This window comes from Drosophila biarmipes, chromosome 3L (assembly GCF_025231255.1).
Source record: "Drosophila biarmipes strain raj3 chromosome 3L, RU_DBia_V1.1, whole genome shotgun sequence".
Taxonomy (NCBI): domain Eukaryota; kingdom Metazoa; phylum Arthropoda; class Insecta; order Diptera; family Drosophilidae; genus Drosophila; species Drosophila biarmipes.
Window position 1 is genome coordinate 18,130,185 of NC_066613.1, and position 20,596 is coordinate 18,150,780.

General features: G+C 39.5%; 2 protein-coding genes across 3 annotated transcripts in view; one reads left to right on the top strand and one right to left on the bottom strand.

Annotated features, from left to right (window-relative positions):
* LOC108034775 (hepatic leukemia factor) overlaps window positions 1-10,647 on the bottom strand; it is a 58,655-nt gene extending 48,008 nt beyond the window's left edge. For both annotated transcript variants that reach the window (XM_050886435.1, XM_044094724.2), the window contains exon 1: window positions 10,590-10,647. In XM_050886435.1, the coding sequence (XP_050742392.1) occupies window positions 10,590-10,632 (43 nt within the window). In that variant the 5' untranslated portion in view covers window positions 10,633-10,647. The remainder of the gene's footprint in view (window positions 1-10,589) is intronic.
* A 2,288-nt stretch (window positions 10,648-12,935) lies between these two features.
* Window positions 12,936-20,596, top strand: part of LOC108034967 (G-box-binding factor) — a 28,213-nt gene continuing 20,552 nt past the window's right edge. Inside the window, exon 1 of the mRNA XM_017110279.3 lies at window positions 12,936-13,702. Coding sequence (XP_016965768.2) covers window positions 13,229-13,702 — 474 coding nt within the window. The 5' untranslated portion in view covers window positions 12,936-13,228. The remainder of the gene's footprint in view (window positions 13,703-20,596) is intronic.

Below are 20,596 nucleotides of genomic sequence, written 5' to 3' on the forward strand. Positions count from 1 at the left end.
TATTTTGGCCATTTTGGCGGTGAGTCAGGGCCCAGAAATGCCGGCGATCAGAACAGAGGGATATACACACAGCCAGTACGAGTGGAGGGACCCAGAAACTGAATTTCTTCGAACGAAATAGAACGAAAACAGCGAATCTGTCGCCTGTCATCATGTGACATGAAGAAGAACTAGGAAGCGGTGGGCAGGAGAAAATCCGAAAGCCATAGGGAAATAACTCAGCGCCCCGATAGATATACCATGGCATATATATATGGATGGTTGCTTGGACAGATAGATTCTATGGCGGAAACGTCATTCCCATACGGAGTCCTCCAAGAAACGTGTTCGAGCGCCATAAATTATGCCGAGGTTGACCCCCCTTAGCCAGGGGCTCGCCCCTTCGCCCGCCTTTTCTAACCGAGTGCAACCAAAGAAAGACAAGGCGAAAATGTATCTCAAATTGTGGGTGAACGCATATTCGAAGCGAACCGAGAAAGAATTGGACTCTCCTTGGTTCGAATAGTTCCAACAATGTTGCCCATCACGAGATGTCAGGCTGTCAAGGAACCGACGGCGGACACCTCTATATATATCGCTGCATATAGGTACACCCAGTGTATATCCATGTGTCGCTAAGAACTTATTTGCTTTGGCATTTTCAGAAGTGTCGCAGGCAGCGAAAAATGGATTTCGGATTCGGGGTTTCGAGTAGTGGGCCCACCTCCTTATCGCCATACTGCACATATCAGCGTGCAAACACGGCGGCCAAAGAACTTCCCATTCTATATGTACAGGGTACACACTTGCTTTCCTTATCGAAATAACCATCGTTGATCGGCCTTGCTCAGCCGCCACAAGAAGTCAGCGAGGTAATGCCCTCGAAAGTGCATCGAAGGCGGGCGGTAATCAAATCTGAAGTTCTTTTAATTAGTGGACATTAGCAGGGAGCTGTGAGCGATGATCCACGCCGCGAAAGATCATGTTCTGGCACAGAGCATTCGGAAAACGTATGTTTGCCTAGCCAACACTCGGATGGAGATTACCCATTATCAGGCGAATGCATATACGTATATCCCTGTGTGTGTACATATACCTAGCCAGAGATCTGAACTACATTTTGCTCTATTTGAAATCTCGCACATTTATACGAAACGAAAGCGAACGAAACGAAAAACGGACGACGGCGCAAACGACGACAAGTTGTACAAATTAACGTACAAATGAATGACGGAATTAGTACGTGTGCTCTTTGTTGATCTAGCGAGAAGATTAGGGGAAGCTATAGGGGATACAGCTCGAGGTTCTGCGACCGGGGGCAGGGGGACCCTCTACTTAGGGGCCCTTTCGCTGGTCCCAAATTTCTCTGGCCAAACGTAAACGTCTCCGCAGCACACGGCACAGATCCAGATCCGTATCCCAAAGATACTTGGCAGATGCCACATGTTTTCCTGGATACACTCCAGTGCTGTGTGGCAATTCATTAGCATCACGCAAATGAATTAATAACACCAAACTACGAGAACATTTTTCGAGATTTCCTTTTGTTAGCACTTTTTCAATGGCTGGGCACAGATATTGGCCTATGCAATGATTGTCGATTTGTTTGCACACTTGGATCTATCTGGTTGAACAGATCGCTAGATGCACGGATACACAGACTGATGAATAGAGTTAATTATGATGGAATGGGGTTTTGCCGGGCGATTGTTGTTGAGGGGTTAATGGGGAGTCAACAAAAGCAGGTGGCATTCAAATTATTATTGAGTACATATGTATATATACTTAGGATGTATGTATCTTTAAATCGAAAAAGGAAACTTATACAAAAAAACCTTCTGTAGTGTAGCTATCCCTTTGATTAGTTCTTTTATATATTTTGCTTCTTAAAATAGTATACTTAAGATTTACCTTTAAGTAATTTTGTGCATCCAAGGAAAATCTTTTAAAGACTTTTTTTCAAACTCTTAGGACGATATTAAAGAATCCTGCGGCTTCATCTTTCATTTTCCATATGTTTAGTAATGACATGTTGTCCTTTTCGTCGGACAGATCATTCATTTTCCTGAAATGTCAACCCCTGCACAAGAATCTCAATCAATTACATTCAAATTTCAGAGATATTTTTCGACCCACTGGTTGTGGGTCTTTAAAAAATCAGTCAAATAAATTTTATGCTTGACTAAAATTACAAGAAATGTTCCCCGTCTTTCACAGCAGTTTTCCCATTCCCCAGCTCACTTTCCCGGCCCATTTAAACACTTTGCGAACGACAAACAAGCCGAAGCAGGGGGGAAGTTTTACTTTCCTGCAGGGAAGTCAAACATTTTCCCAACTAACTCCGGGGCAAACAACTAGAGCAACAACAATATTGATAATTTCAACTGCAGTGGAATAACGTGAAATGCAAACAAAAAGCACACAAAAAAATCAACAAACTCACAAAAGCTTCAATGCCAAAAAAATAGGGAACAAGAAGAAGATACCACGTGACGGCAGCAACAAAAGCAAAGCAAACAAAGCAGGCACGACTTGGGCACCACCACCCCACCCCCTACGAAAGCCACCCACTCAGCGCCTGCCACCACCCAACGACCCACCGTTAAACACTCACCCACGCATGATCATTTATAAACTGTCAGTTCGCTGCGTCTGTGTGCGAGTGTATCTATGAGTTTGGCTGGGGGACGAGGACCTGGGGCAAGAAGTGGGCAGGAAATGCCCTAAGTGGCAGCTCACGCACTTGGGAGCCACGGAAAAACCTTCGAACTTGAGAGCCTTAATCCAGTTTGCGGACTACGAGATACCCGTTCGGCGGATTTGTGCTCAAACCATTCTTATAAGCGGTTACCATGTTTCAAATTTGCATATCCACGAGCTACTTAATTAACACACACCTAAGGAAAAGAAGAAGCACGTCGCAGACATGTTTTTAGGCAATTTGATTTATGGTTTTTATGGGGTTTAGTAAATCAATAAATATATTAGATAGATAGAGAGCAATATATCTTCTCAAAAATAGTATATAGATACTTTCAGGGATACAAAATATCAAATGAACCCCATTGAGATTTTTTTATTTACAAAATGAAATAGCCACTGTTAAACAAACTCAAGGGTACTTTTCCTCGGCAAAAGGAAAGAAAGGCATTTGGCCAAATCGTCTGCAAAATAAAAAGTAGAATATAATGCTACCTGAGAAACCATTTTGATTGAGCAATTCTTTTTTATTGAACGCTATTTCATTTCACCGCCCGCCACCCCTTGACCACTTAAATGGGCAATCGTTTTCCGTTTTTATTGGCCAACTGTTAATTGAATTACTTTTTCTCCTGCCCCTCCGCCACTTTCTTATCAAACGGGCCAAACAGATAGGAATATTTCTTTATTTTCGTCTGTACTTCTGCTTCTTCGCTGTCGATGGGAATGTAAATTCAATTAAAATTTTGCGTGTGACGTTGGCAGACAAAAGCGCGTGTGCGGGGGCGGTGGCGGTGGCGGGGGTGGGGCACGGGTGGTGTATTGAGTATAGAAGGGGTGGGGCCAGAACTACAGCCACATAAATTATTTATACACTCATATAGGCTCACCTTGAACCGAGCATTTTTCGTAAAAGTTTAATTTATTTTTGCCAGAGCCAAAGAACAAATAAATACAAAACCAGAGAGAGATAGAAATGAAGAAAGCCAGCTAGATGGGTGCACAGTAAACATTTAGGTGCCCAATAAAAGCATATTGATATATTAATCATTAAATATATGTTTTTGTAGTTGTTGTACAGAATTTGATTATATAGTTAATAATTATAAAAATATTAATAAATCTTTACAACCTCTTAAAAATGAATATAAAATATTTCTGATAGAAATAATCCCAAAAGAAAACTTTTTTATTCAGCAAAAAAGTTTAATATTAAAAAAATTAAAGAATCTTTAAAAATACCCTTAAATTACTTATAAAAACTGTCTGAAAAACTATTCCTAAACATTGAGCATAACACTTTTCTCAGTACCCTTGCTTTCCTGATTGCTTTTTGTTGTTTGTAATTTCATAGATATTTTACATTTGCGTTATTTCGAGAAATCTCAACAATTTTTCAATTTACTGTCAGGCAACGATGACGACGTCAGCGTCGACAGCGGCAGAGGCAGTGACAGCGTCGACTGTCAATTAACGGAGCATTAGAGGGGGTGGATGTTCAAAAGGGGTAGGTGGTGGGGCCAGGGGCGGGGGTGAGTGGGGTAAGACATGGGCTTAGGTCTTGTGATTGATCTGTGCGGCCACTTCTTGGTTGGGGGCGTAAATGAGCAGCCGAAAATGCCTGAGCAGCACTCATGCCCACCTCACTCCCCAGGCAAGTGTCACTTACAATGAGTTTTACCCCATAGAAAAACAGAAAATTACAGGAAAAAGTATCAAATCCGTGGAACCCTCAACGTCACAACTTCACACGCTGTTCACCTTTTTTCAGCACACGAATGCCCACTCTCCTGCGGGGACTGGCAATCGCTCTTGCCCTTTCGCTGTCACTGCTCCTGCCAATACATCTAACCGAATGACGACCGGGAAGTGCACAAAGATATGTACACTGAGCGGAAAAGCATGTAGAAACAAATTTGAAAATATCAAAAAAAAAATGCAATATAGAGCAACTGAAGATACGGGTTCAATCACCGACAGTAAACGGAAAAAATTGGATAGAAAAATGCATATTGTGTGTTAATTGATTTTAATTTAGTGAATTTTTTGTATCTTACAGAATACTTACAATTAGCAATAAATCAAGCATTATAAACGTTTTATATGGTACTTCTCAAAATAGTAGATGATATTAGCTTCCTTAGAAAATGGGTTCATTAATTTATTTTTTAATTTAGACATAATTAAAATTATAAAATGTTTTTAATTTTTTATTTATTAAAATAATATGTGTTTTTTATTTTTCATTTAAAAAATATAAATTGTAAATACACTTTTTTGATTTTTATTTTGTTGACTACTTTTTTCACTTTACCTGAGTCGCATTGGTTCGCTTTTGGATTCATCGCCTCAGTCCTCAAGTGGCGCATTTTTCATCATCTGTTGACACCGCCAAGGCAAACACAAACAACAAGAAAAACAAAGGCAAAATCGGGCTCACACAGTGCGATGAAAGTGCGAGTGAGCTGGGGTGGGGGAGTGAGGGAGAGGGCACTCGAGCTGCAATTTGGAAAACAAACTCGCACGAAAAACCGCTGAGAACCCCGCATAACAAGGAGCAACAACAATGCACTTCACTCCACCACGTGGTTATTTAACTTGGATTTTCATTTAAACTTTTTGCCGGTCCGGTGCATCCCCTCTTTTTCTCGCACGGTACACCCATCTCCTTCACTTGACACAGTGGGTTGGGATGGCGCAAATATGGGGGCGCCACAATTGATTGTTGTGGCTACTAATTAAGCCTGCTCGTGTCATTTCCTTCAAACAGTCCAATTATTTGGTTTTGATAGTCGAATTGCAATTGATGTTTTTATTTTGGGCGAAGGGAGCTCGTATCATCTTCAATTTTCACACCCGCATATTAATTTATTTTAATAATCATATATGAGCTTATTGTTCTCAAAATTTCCATAAGGAAACAGAGTATTTTTCAATACATTTATTTTTTTATTTGAGTTCACAAGATTACAATGACCAGGACTTATAGTTTTCATAAGTGAAAAACAAAAATCAAATATTAAAAAAAAAAATAAAATAATAACATTTTTATATACATATTTTAAGCTACATTCGAAAATAAAAATAATTAGTTTATCCCAACTTTAATCTGTTCCTTAAAGTATGCTTTGAAAAAGGTACTTTATTCACCTTTATACAATAATCTCATTTCATTGTTTTAACTAAAAAAAAAAAACATTTAAAATTTCAAAAATCTGTAATTTGAGATTAAGTTAATGTAGTCTAATATTTCTTAAGCCTCTGACCACTGTCTTTCGTTTTACAAGTCGCCACGGGGCCAAACCTGTTATTATATGGGCTTTTTCTATCGCTTTGAGCTTGGCCTTGCAAAAATTTGCGCCAAAAAAATCGAATTAAATTATTTTTCAGTCGCCCCCATTATTTCACTCTCCCACCATTGTTAACATATTTCGCTGAGCCAAATTTCGTGCATTTTTATATTTAGTACGAATTTTATGGCCAATATAATTTCGGTTTTTTTGCGTCTATTTTCCTGCACTCGCACTCACACACACGCACAATTGGATTGACGGACACACACGCACAGTTGTCATAAATAAAAAGCTCTCTGGCTTATTGGACATTTTCATTAAATGCTCTTCAGCCGCTGCTGCTGCTGCTGCCTCTTCTTCATTATAGTTTTGCGGTGTCTGCGGTGGATTTCATTGTTTTTATTGCTTTTATTGTCGTTGTTGCAAATTGATTGCCTGCAATTTGTATGCGAATGAGCGCAAAAAGTACCGTTGTTGTAGGTCTTTATGGCGCCGTTTAATTGAAGCACACATGTTTGTGTGCGAGTGTGTGTGTGTGTGTTAAGCCCAGCTCTTTCTTTCGGCCTCTCACGTTCTCTTTTTTGCCAACTACTATACCCTATGTAAATTGGCGCTTTTATTTAACCGATCGTGATTTCTTTTTGTTGTTGTCGTTTTGTAACACGTGTAGATTGATATCCCCTGATAAAGCTCAGCTCTCTCACTTGTTCTCAGTGGTTCTCTTGGGCAAATTACACTGTTCCAAATGGCACAGCAAGATCATATGTTAATAAAAAAAAGGAATGTATATAATACCAAATTTAATCAAGCTCATTTAAAAAACATACAACTCTTATCGTAGAAATTATGATTCAGGAATTTAGTGATTCAACTTGTTTAATAAACTATGATTTTGTTTACACTGCAATTAGAAGCCTTTGGAAATGATTGTCACACAATTACACGGAAAAAAGTAGTTTTTAAGGTACCACTTTGAAAGGGAACATTTAAAATAAATACTCCCTATGTTGCCTGCATTTAACTTTCATTTTATAATATATAAGCTAATTTAGAATTTAAACCAAATTTTATAAATATTTATACACACATGAAAAAAATTGACTTTGATAATTTCTCCCAGTGCACAGCTAATTACACACCCACACACACAAGCTCGCCCAGACTGACACACGCACACTGTGGCAGATTACACCGCAGACCGCAATACATGTGCATGACATAATATTAATTTTTGCAGTCGCCGTCGACGCGGCGACTCCCCCATTTAATTTCAAGCCTCCGTCCGTAGACCCCTCCCCCTGCCGCCCGCTGCCCCACGATTCGCAATCCGCATTCGCAATTCAAATGGGTTCCAGGCGGTGCAAGCGAGATGGCCTGCTTATTACCGCACTTGCTAGCGCTGCAGTTTTGTTTAGATTTCTCTGGTTTCTCTTATTGCACATTGACGTAATGGTCAAAGAGAGGGCCGAAGAACAAGGAGAAGCCTGAATAATCGGAGAAGTTTTCGCTGACTTTATAAATATTTGATATGTTCCTTGGAGCTTAAGTGTGCACAATTCCGCGGAATCGCTAAAATCTCAGGAATACTTACTTAATAAAAGTAAACTTGGCTGACCAGTGGAAATCTGAATTGAGTAAAAGATGACTAAAGTAGCAATAAATCATTTTTTGCGGAGAAACCTCTTACAGTGACTAAAAAGAATTACTAGTCTACGATTTATAAGATATTTTCGACTTATACACACACTTATCTTGGGTAATTTGTTGTGAAACTTAATAAAATGACTCATAGAAATTTTCTGATTGCGATATCCAAGTTTAATGTTATTAAAGTGTTGTCTTAACATAATAATACATGTTTCCTACAGCTAAAAAATATTTAAAGAGATAATTATTTGATAAACAATATGTAACTGATTATGTTAAAACTAATGTTATGTTAAAAATACTAATATAAAAAAATAATAAAACAACTGAATTATGGGAAACATGTTTTCTTATTTAATCGAATTTTTAAATCCTAAAAATCTGTACTGATAAATAAAAGTACCCCAAGGTCTCTCCCCAGTTTCATACATTGTCAGAGGCTCGTCACTGTCACACTCAAGTGCATAATTTATTTACCTGCCATTAAAAATACTCCTATAAATAGCAGGTGACGAAATAAATTGAATATCAAACTGACTTGATAAACCCTTTTTAACGAGTAAATGTCTGCCAGCTGGTGAATCTAATCTATGGGCCATTCTCTATGGCGCTTGAGGACTGTACCACTGCCCGATCGACTCAAAACAAATCGCCTGGCATCCATGCGTATACTTCATGTATATGCTGTGGGCTCTATCATCACGCCACCAAGTGTCCAGTCCACTTCCAGTCAATTCCAAATCCATTCCACTTGCAAGACTTGACCGACCCCAAAAACGCCTGACTCAGATTGCTCAGAAATTTTCCAAAACTGCCCAGACGCGTTTTTTTCTGTTTATAGGAGGGCGCGTGCCAAGGCTTCCATTCAGGTTAGTCGCGTGTTTGGTGACCCGATTTCTGGAGCAGATTAGTGGTGTTAGGCCAGATAATGGCTGGTGGGTCAGCCTCCCAGAATTGCGACATAGATTGTTTTGGTTCTGGTATCAATTCTTTGGCGTTTGCATCGCAAAAATTCCACGCCCAGAAGCGTGCGTTGCGATCTTATCAGCCGGAGCGGAGTGAATGGAGCTACGGGGCTCCAAGACGGCCACGAAATCCCCGACATGACCATGTGATCCGATCGCTCGAAACGGAATCGCAGGTGGGGAGAGCCGGTTTTACACGGAGAAAACGATTCTCGCACTCTCGAGAGCTTTCAATGGGAGCTTTGAGAAGTTACTGGAAAATAGTGAGTACCAGGGTATCACAGGGGGCTCTATGAAGGGGCACTGTAGGCCTGATCAGAAGCTTTGGGATCTAATAGTACCATCATTAAACTTTAAATACCTCTTATTAATACCATTTCTAAGGTTTATAGAAAATAAATATTAATGGTATTTTGGGTTGAATAATAATAATCTAAAATCGAATAAATCATTATCCCCCTTAACCTTAGGAAAATTCCGGGACCCTTACAAATATTCCCAAAAGTCTCGAAATAAAAGCGGTCTTTATTACATGGCCTGGCTTATCGGGGCCCCATTTTCAAAACGTGAGCGATGGATGGCAACTGTGTGACTTTGTCGTAAACGCCTATAATTAAACGCGCCTCTGCCTCCATCCTCACCATAATCACAATAATCACCATCCACAGAGCCACAACTCACTTTTTATGCGGCCCAACTATATCATGAGGGTAAATATTTATAGTCGCCTGGTAACCTCGTCTTTCCTTTCCTCCTGATAACGAAGCCGGCGACACGATGACAGTGCAATTGATTGTGATAGTGGGATGGCGACAACGGGCGACGACGACGTCGTCGTTTCTATTTCACCAACTCCGGACAGCAGTCCATCATGGCAACCGAAAAATGCTAGGTGGAATTGGACCCGAGAAACCCACGGTATTTTATCGAGCCTCCCAGCACTTGATTAGTCTGATATCAAAGACCGTGAATGCCGACGCCAGATCCAACGGGGTCAGTTCTATGCATATCGAAGGCAGGTGATCGGGTGGGCAAATACGGGTTTATCTCGGGGGAAGTCGTTCGGCGGAGCGGCTAAGGGGCCGGGGGCTGGGAATGGGGGTTTCCTGGGGCGGGCCACAATATATCAATTAGACGGCATCTGGACTGTACTAATTAATGACAACATGCTGTGTAAATTCTGAATTATTCACTCGCTGGCCGGCGAGTACAGTGAGCACCAATGGCGTACCATGGTTCATTATTATCTACCAAGCATGGTATAATCTATCTTATACTAATCTATATATCTTTATAAGAATGATAATGGGGTCTATCTTACAATTTACTGGTTTATATTTGATTCCTTATATGAATATATAAATCAAATCATTAAATATTTGGTAAGTTTAGAAGTTTCATAAAATCTCCCATTTAAAATCTCTTATAAGGGTGCCAAAAGGTATGCTACGATTTTTTGTTTAGTTCAAAAATCCTTACGATAGAGCTTCTATACATAAGATATCCTTTTAAGTGGTTTCAAATCCCTAAAGATTTCTGTGGCACCTCCATTTCGGGAGCTCTTAGCCTGAGGCCACTGTACCCAGTGACGTTTCAATCGAAAACCGAACGCAAAATACCGGCTCTCACCGTCTCTCTCTAATTTTGCGTGTGTGTACATTAACCGCTATTTGCCTAAGGTTCCGCCGCAAGGCAAACAAAAAAACACCTTATAAATAGAAAAAAGAGAATCAAGGAAACCAATTTGCAGCAATCAGAAGACAAAATCAAATAATTTGTCACATGGGGGCTTAACCCTCGCAAAAAAAGCGGGCAAAAGCTTACTATCACACACGCCCACCCACCCAACGCTCTTGCGCCCTCTCTTTTCCACCCTGGAAGTGTGAGTGAGAGGCAGAGCAAACAAAACCGATTCGCACTCTCACCAATGCACGTGTTTCTTTTGTGAGTGGGGGAGAGGCGAGGGAGGGAGGGCCTTTGGACAGGTGCTCAATTGACCACTTACCTCGCACGGACAAATCCATGATATTCTCCTTGGGCCTGCTCATTGCACTCTCTCCCAGCCGATTGCAAATCTTCGAAAACCGATTACCGATACACACGGTCGCAGCAACAACGCGTAACTGAAACTATTTTCGAAAAGATTAAATCATTTCCAAGGCGGCGCGGGGGAGCATGGAGCATAAATTGGAAATCAAAACAAGAGCAAAGCCACTTCAAGTACTCCTCTCTCACGCTCTGCCGCGCCACTTTACTCTCCCTCTCTGCTGCAGCCGGTGGAACGCATCACGTGGTCTTTATCTCCACTGGAGCCATGGCCATTCAGTGGGGCAGAGCGAGAGGGGGCTAGTTGGGGAGAGGCGAGAGCGCGCCGCGATGTACGTCCATCCCGCTCGCGCGCACGGCCCCCTTATATAAGGCTTATGTAACGGCGAGTCGCAGGGGCATGCGCACATGGCAACAGTGGATCGTGGGGCCTTAAAAATAGAAATCTATACTAAGTGCCCACTGTGCGAGGCTGACTAATCGCCGGGGTTCTATTTTGGTGGCAAGGGGTCAAGTTGCAAAAGGATTTCGTCAATCACTTATAGTTGCTAGCTAGTACTGTATTCTTTGCTTTAAAATATTCTCTCCTACAATATTTTATATCATATAAATAACATTAACATCATTACTTTTCTTTAAATATTCGTATAGTTATTTTTTAAATTCTAAAAATCAATGTTATTTACCCAAAATGGAGAAATATTATAACGTACAAATAAAATACAAATATCGAAAACCACTGAATAGTGACTATTAAAAATATTCAATTTGGGGTCATGGCTTTCGGGGATCAGAAACCATCAACAAAATATTCTCTGCCTTAGCTTTACTTCTTCGATTTGTGTGTCAGAGGGGGTTATGTGCATTTCATCAAAGGTACTCTTAGCACTTCTGTTGTGATAAGAGCCGAAAAATCCTTGCCCCTAAGCTAGATAAACAGGGCCGAACATCAGCGCAGCGCAATCAAATTGATTGGCAACCTGTCCCCCCAATTTAGATAGCACATAAGGTATGGGAATTAGGCCGGGGATTACCTGGCCGAGGAGCCGGAGGGGTTGCTGTTGGCCGGGTTCGAATGCTAATGCCTCCTTGGAGGGGGCGAATACCATAAAAAATAGAGGGCTCAAGTGATGTTAGTTTGAATGAAGCTTTTTTGTAGCACATTTTGTTTACCCTAACAACGCAAGTATAAACGTTTCAAGAAGTGTTTGTGTACTTAATTACATTTTTTTGATTGATATTATGTTAGAATATTATTAAAAGTATTTTAGAAAATTTCATAATTCATTATTGTAAAGCTTTAAAAATAAAGGGGCGGGGCTGGATTTCTACAAATTATGGTTTAGCAATTTTTTATTATTTAAATTGTATTTAAAAATTAACTTATTTATGGATTGAGTGTTAAATAATATTATTTTAAAATATTTAGTTATTCCTTTTTGAGAGTATTACTATATTCTATATTGAGTTTATTTGTGAGTATTACTAAAAGTATATGAGAAAATTTCCATATCTATTAATATAAGGCTTTAAGTTGGCCGTTAGGAGTATAAGGACGGCGCTAGTTTTTTAGAATTTATGGGTTAGCCACTTTTTATTATCTTAAAACCTACTTAAAAATTAACTTTCTTAAACATTGAGTATTAAATAGTTAATTTAATTCATTTTAATATATATATTTTTATATATAATTACTATTTATGTACCTATAATTTATAAATATTTTACTATTAAAAATATTTTTAAATTCTTTTTGTAAAATTGACTTGACATTTTAATACATATATATACTAAAATTAATTAAATGAATTATTTCATTTTAATAAATATATTTTTATATATGTTTACTAGATATATTCCAATAATTCGTAAATATTTTATTTTTTTAATATACTTCAAATCAGTTTGTGAAATTGACTTGACAGTTTAATATATATATTAAAATGATCTAAATTAATTATTTCATTTTAATAAAAATTGAAATGATCTAAATTGATTATTTCATTTTAATATATATATCTTAATATGTGTTTACTATTTATATTCCCATTTGTTTACATATATTTTTCTCACATTTTTAAATACTTTTCATATCAGTGCGTAAAATTTACTCGACAGTGTTATTACCTGACACACATTTTACCTGTTACCTAAAATCTGTAGCCTACTTTTGTGCCCAGCTTCGAGCCAATTCTCCCCCTCCAGTGTTGGTAAGCGCAGCGGGCGATCGTGGATCTAGCTACTTTCCGGCCAGCTGCCCAGCTCCGTGCGCTGCTTCTTCTGCCTGCTCATTCTGCGGAAAAAAGCTCAGCAGTGCGGACGCCAAGGAAAATCGCTGCGGCCCCCGTGCATTTTGTTTGTGCTGCGCGCGCGGTCGAAAAGTGGCAGAAATCGCAATTGATTTCCACCGAATTTCTATTAAATCGTATCGCTCGGGTGCCCAAAAACCAATTGATTTGTGTGTGAGTGTGTGAAAGTGAGCGCGAAGTGCGTGAAAAAATGCAATAATCCGGGGGGAGGAAAGTGGAAGAGGAGGAACAGTGAAAAGAGGAACTGCTGGGAAAACCAAAAGAGGAACTGCCGTTCTAGCCCGGGGAAATGCAGAAAACCGCAGCCACCGCAGCCACCGCAGCCACCGCCAACATGCAGCAGGCGGCGGATCTTGACTTTGATTTCCACATGCCGTGTCGCTACTTCAAAAGTTCTTTTGCGCGTTCGCTTTCGCTGAACAACAACAACGGCAGCGGCAGCGGCAGCGGCAGCAGCGCCTTGGCATTGCCCAAGAAGCCGCCGGCGAACGAGGCCAAGCAACAACAACCGCCGGCGAACCAGGGGGCGCTGCAGGGGGACGGCGAGCAGGACTCCCCCTGCGCCACCCCGCCGCCCGCCCTGCCAGCGCGACGTCACACCGCCAGCATGCTGCACTTTGGCGCCGCTAATCAGCTGCACTCCGCCGCTGCCCCGCCGCAGCCACCACACGCGCCCCCGCACGCCCCACCGCCGACACCATCCGCCAGGAGCCTCAATCTCGCCTGGCCAGTGCAAGCGACTCCTCAGCCAGCGCAGCAGCAGGTGGGTACAGTGCTCTCTGCTTCAGTGGGAACTAAGAAGGTTAGAGAGTTAAGACCAATATTGGGGAAAAAATATTAAAAAAGAAAAAATCTTTGAAAAAGCTAGGGAGTTTCCCCTAGTTATAACCACTATAGAACCTATTTTTTCATATATAGTTAACCATAAAAAACCTAAATCTTAAAAAAAATTGTGCTGAGAACTCGTTTACAATTAAAATCTTACTTAATTTGATTGTCCCTACTGTCAGATTAACATTTCTTAAGTTCTGATTGGTATAAATAGAAATATTTCTTAAAAACTTTCGAAAAATATCATGACATTTAAAGACAATCATTTTCGAAAACATCCCAAAAAGGGGTTTCAAAATTATTTAACTATATTTAATTGGAATTGCAATTATTAACAGATAAGTATTTCTAAAATGCATATGTATCACCAGTAAAAATCCTAAAAACCTTATGACATATATACAAAAAATTAATTTCTTCTAATCCCTTTAAAATAAAAGCATTTAGGTTTGAAAATTGTTCTGAAAAAAGGGGTTTTAATTAAAATTGTAATTATTTGGTTGATAAAATTTGTGGTGGTTATTATTCTAAAAAACTATTACCAGACAAACAACAAATTTTTGATACAAAAATCTGAAATTAAAAAAAACGCTTTTTAAATATTTACTAGAAAACTAAGTAACTAAGATTCTAAAACTTAGTGATCAACTCTAAGTTAGTTTTATTTTTATTTAATTAATTGAAATTCAGTTTTTAAATGGTTTGGAATTATAGTCCGAGCCTGCCCTCACTCTCGAGGTTCTACTGTATGGCTTTATGCTTTCATCGCCTGGAACGCGTCTCCGCCTCCCCTCCCACCCTGCCCCACATCCCCTGCTCCCTTGCACTCTGCTATGTTGCCTTGGCGAAGAGAAAAAGTTTAGTTTCCTTTTTGGAGCAACTGGATATTTATGTCACCTTGTTGTTTGTCACGTAGCCTTGACAGCCTCCCCCTGCCACCTGCCACCCGCCTCCTGTGGCAGTGGACCGTGCTTGTCGTTCCTGGCCATGTTATGACAAAGTTTTTGTTTCTCCGATTTAAGGTCAACATGATTTGTGATTTATGTGCGAACAGAGCTCGAATCGCCGAAGTGCGTGTGTGGGTTGCGATTGGAGAGCAAACTTCGTTTGGCATTGATAAGGGTGATAAGGGGTGGTACGAGGGGGTATTTGTATCTTTTATTAAGTATCTCAAGGAGTTCAGCAGCGGACTTCAAGTGGAATGGAAAGTTGCAGTGGGTTGAGCCACATGCAATGTTGCTAATGCTCTTTTAGAGATAATATATTTCTGCACATATTATCAACAGATATTCATTTTGTATCTATTCATGTTAAATGTTCTAGTATACCTACACCTGTAGATTTATTTACATACAAAAATACAAAAATAAAAAAAAAGCTAGAAAGAATATGTTTTCTGCTGTTTTTTAGAACGTAATTAATATTTTCTGGAATTTTTGATTAGGTGCCAAGAATTCTCTCAATTTTCCCAGCATTTGCTAATTTGATTTACTCGGGAATACAATAATTTTAATACCTCCATTATATATGTTTATATTTGAAACAGAAAATGTAGAAATTATATAAAAAAGAGCTTTAAATCGCACAATTTTTTTTGGTCCTTATAAACATTTTTCTAATATTAATATTACAAACCTGTGCAATGTTTCTAGTTTTCCCAATTATCAGCCCAAGTTATTATAACACTTTCCGCTCAGGTTTATGCTTCCTATTTTCTATATTTCCTGCCCCAAAATCAGATGTTTCCACCTCCAATTTTCACTTCCTTTGGCCCGAAGGCCTCTGCCGTCATCGGCCAACTCGCCACCCTCCACCTTTTGACCTTATCGAACAATCACAATATTTCCTCGATTCGTTTTCAAGCAAAAATATTCCACAAGCACCCGCCGTTTCGGCTGAAAACTCAGGCGTAAACATCGAAAGCAAAACTTTTGTTTAGAGAAAATGCCAGCAAGGTCTTGGCCTAAACAGTAATTAGCCATAGAATTACTGTGTGTGCCGCGGCTCCTTATAGGTTTATGTTTTCTTCATTAGGGCGTTCGAAAAGCGACTGGCTGCGTGCAAAGGTCAGGCGGTGATTTGGCGATTCGGATGGGGGTTTTGCCATTGGGTGGCGATTTCCCAGGCCAAATGGTAGATTTTCGGCATGGAATCGGCAGCCCTGGCAACGGACAGTCAACAGGTTTATGGCCTTTTGTGTGGGGCATGCAAAACCACTGCCGAAGCACCCCCATCCTAACCCAAGCCTCATTACGAAATGTCGCCAAGATTTTGCGGCTTTAATAGCCGCCGATAAAACGTAATGAGAAAAAGTGGCAGCGGCAGCAACCAGGCTTATTATTTTTATTTTATATAGTTTTTCCTTCTTTTTTTTTTCTCCATGATTGTCACTTGATATTGCTGCCGGCTTTGTTGTTGCGGCCTCTTGGCCACACTCGAATGGCTCCGCTGTCGCATAATTTGAATTTTTCTAGGCAGCAGCTGCCGCTGCTTTCCCCACTCTCGACTCCGAGTTGCAACTTGTGGCGTAGGAGTTGCATGCTCCACGGATTCATCCTCCCGCGGGCGAGAGTTCATTGCATCGGGTTTTCACTTTCGATCGGCTGGCGGTGGAATATAAAATGAAACAAGCAAGAAACCGCATTCGTTGACAGCTGACTTGCCAACTACAATGGCCGTCGCCGGCAGGCGTGAATAGAAGTCAAATTACGTTGACCTTATGGGGGATATTACCCAATCCATCTGGCATTAACCCATCGAAGTAGAGTCAGGTTACGCCAACCAACTGGCGAGGAGAGCGTTACTTTTTCCACTCATAAATCATCCTTTTACCAATGGCTAACTAGCGTGTACTTGCCAAAAAATAGTTAATTACACATTTTTTAACTAACGAACTTGCCAGGCAAGTGGTAAGGTAAAGCCTACTTTTAAGTCTTATATATTTATACAATCTGAACCTTATGAAATATGTTTAAAAGCCGTATCATAAAAGATACAATTGTCGCTCCTAAATGCTTTGTCTAATTTTGCGCATGAATAATTACAATTTGCTTGACAAGTGCTTCAATTGAAAAAGCTAATTACCCCAAGTCGGGTATTTCCCAACCTTGATTTTCATGCATACACCATTATCCCTTGTCATTCGGTGCGTTTAGCCCAAAGATTGTCGTATCGCTGAAGTGTCTACATTATGCCAGTTACAAGACCATGACCAGGGTATGAGTATTACATGGTAGTTTTCTCCTTGGCTAATTGACGTTTAGGGTAATTGAGGGCAATTTCAGAGCATAATAAGGGATCGCATATCAAGACGCAGCGTAAAATATGTCTGAGTAAAATATTCTGCGTGACAAAATCAAGGTAAAGAATTGAAAAGCTGAACTGGCTTGATAAAATGGGGTCAAAAAAACCTGTGTTCAGCAAAATATACTACTGGTTTAAGCAGAAATCGATCAGCCCTTTATGTATCTTCATTTATTTAATAGTGTAAAAAGATTAACAAATACAAATCCACACAAAATTGAAACATTTAGAAACGGTTTTGTGGTAAGTCCAAATAAGTAAGGTTGCTGCCCCAAGAATGCCCACTTTTAAAGTTTGCAACTAAAACACATTAGTTATTGGGTTCATTGGCCTGCCATAAGCTCCTTAAACTAATGCAAATTTCTTCTCACTTGTTCCCATTCAAAACGATGTCCATATAAATCTGCAGCTTTATTTATGCCCCCGGGGTAAAAGCGAAAAAGAAAACACCGAATTTCTCATAGCACTTCGTTGGAAATCCCAGGCCTCATCACGGCATCATCGCCCGCAGCCCCTTCACGGGGGATATGGGGGATGTGTTAAGAGTGCTCTCGGCCATTCGGCCACAATTTCATTCCATCTGCTCGTCAATCGTCAACGCCACAGAGGTGGAGCCAAAGGGGGCGTACAGAAGTACAGACGCCACTTTGCCCCAGGTTGCATTACGAAAAGAGCAAAAAAGTAGATATATCGAAGCGTGAGGGAGGAAATTAAATTAGCTGGGCACTCTGGATACCCTCCAGAAATATATACAAAACCGAACTTAAAAAGTTTTTAAAAGCAAGTAAAAAAATACATTTATTTTTACCTTTTTTAATTGAAATCAAGGTTATCAGAGGTATCAAAGAAATCAGGATCATATGAAAGTTATCAGAGATATCAAAGAAATCAGGATACTTAGTTTTTTTTTAAAATCATAAAACAATTAAAATCCTAAAATTGGTTCTTATAAAAAATATGTATTTAAAACCAAAGTTGCTATTAAACTAACCTCATAAATCATTTTGAAATTTACATTTGAAAAGTTTCTTTTGAAAGCTCGCTAGGAAGATCTTTATTTATACCATGGTTTTTATGGGAATATTTAAATTTATATTAAAAAAATAATATATTAAAAATGAATATAGAAAGATAGCATAAAAAAGTAAAAGCTAAACCCCAATAGAGCCAAGGAACTTTAGCAGAAAAAATTAGCTGCACTTACCTTTGCAAGATGCCATAAAAAACTTTGGCCAGGTAACTTTTGGGCTGAGACTGATGGACGGCCATTAAAAAAAAAGCGTGTCCGGACAAAGGGATAAAATGAATGTGTCTGTTGATCTGGTGCATTTGGCGCTGGCCACAGAATTCATTGGGGAGTGGATTGTGGCCCACCCCGATACACCCGGGATAGCTCCCACATAAATCGTGAAGGAGAGAGAATTTCCTCGACAAGTGTGATATTTATTTATAGCCCCGGCCAACTCGTGCGAAAATTGCATGGAAAAAGGAGCGAAAAAGGAAAACACAGCCAGTCAGAGAAGCCAGGGAAGATGAGTGCAGAAATGGGTTAACTTGGCTCGAATGTTTTATTCATACAGCCGGCTGAGTGCCATGAATGAAATGCATAAAGTCGAAGAAGATGCGGTGCTGAAGAAATCATAACAATTTCTTTGCTTCATTTTTCAGCTTCTTTTTTTGAGATTGAATAACCGTAACAATCGCAACTGTCAAGACAATTTGGGAAATATTTTAAAAGGAGCTTCGTGTCTGCATTGGCATTCCAATTTGGCCGGCACCCAGCTCTGTGGCCAAAGCCCCAACTTGGCCAAGTATTTCCATTTGGCAAGTCTCTTGATTGACTGACTGATTGACTGACTGAGTGACTGACTGACTGACGGAGTGAGCTGGTCCGGGGCACTTTGCATTTTGGCCTGATCGTGAAATCGTCTCTCATCGCCGCAGTCTCATTAGGCATTTTCCCAAGCCGGAAACTATTTGGCCATAATATTTGGTCATCTCTCCAACTTTTCCCCCTCGCTTTTCTTCGCTTTTGGATTGACACATTGAAATAGTTTGCGTTTGCCTAGGACGGGTTTTAGGCCAAAGTTTGCTTTTCCATTTGGCTTTTTTTTTTGGTCAACTCTCATTTGCGTTTAGGCAATCACTTAAATGCCTGGAAAGTGCGCGGTAAAAAGAGTAAAGCAAAGTACAATTAGCTTTGTTAATTGAAAAATTGCTTAATATACAAGAGCCCGCTTCAAGTGCTTCGGCAACGTGCACATAAAACTGCTGAAAATATCCGGAAACATCTAAAAGTGGGGTATTCTATTTAAAGTTCTCCGAAACAAATCGCGCACGAAATTTATTGGATTCTTTATTAACTCAATTAATCAAATGCGAACGTAAATTATTCAGATATAAATTGAAGACCTTTTTGGCATTCTCCTAATTTATGTTTTCTGCCATAATTTTCTTGTTGCCATTCTTTGCCCACTCAGTGTAAGCAAAGTAATTAAAATAAATGTATACATTCTTTAAAAAGGCCTATTTAATTGAATGTTTATTTTAAACGAAAGTAAACAAAAAGAAAAGCAGAAAGGTTTATTTGTGTTTGATCTTTCGATAATTCCAAGGGCTTTCACAGTGGAAACTTAAAACTGCCTTTCTTAATTCCATAACTTAAGTAGTTTGACTCCGATTTTGATGTGGCATACCTCTTTGAGTTTGTGGTGGAATTCTTTGATATTCTACATTTAAATATCTGCTTTTTACGATGATCAAAAAACCTGAGTCTGCAAAAACTGTGTGTTAGCTTGTAGAATTTGTATTACCTTGGAGGAAAATAATTGTAAGCAGACAGGCTTACAAAAAATGTATTAGCGTGAACCTGCCAGACCATGACTATGGCTATATACTATGTTATAAAAGTCGGAGAGACAAGTTCTCTCCTTTTCTGGCTATCTTTCTGCATTTTTAGCGGTGGCTCACGGCGAGTTCATCAAGTGTAAAACAATAACAACGAAAACGGCCGCAAAAACAAAAAAACTACAAAAAACGCCCAGCAGAGCAGCAAATTTCAAAAGGCGGAATTGCGCCGATAACAAAACAACAACAATAGCAGCAACAAGGTAAACCGAAATTAAAGTAAAACATCCACGAAAAAAGTTGGACCCGCAGTGAACGCGTTTCGCTGCGTTTGTCCGCGTTCCCCTTCAGCAACCACCCTCGACGATCGGCAGTAACTACAGTCCAACATCTATAACTCAGAATTCTGGGAAGCAATAGCACGGAAATGGAGGTACCTTCAGAATAGTTTCTCAAGGGCCATATTCAAGAACTAATAATTAGTAGTTGTTAAATAAAGAAATTATTTTCACTATTTTCTCAATTTGTTATATTTCGTTAAAATATCATTTTATGTTGACTTTAAAAATAAAAATTCTTCATTTGTTATTTTAAAAACAAATTAGTTGGAAAATTATATTTTTTTGGTTTTACATTAAAAATAGGGGGAACACTTTTAGTTATATTTTAAAAATGA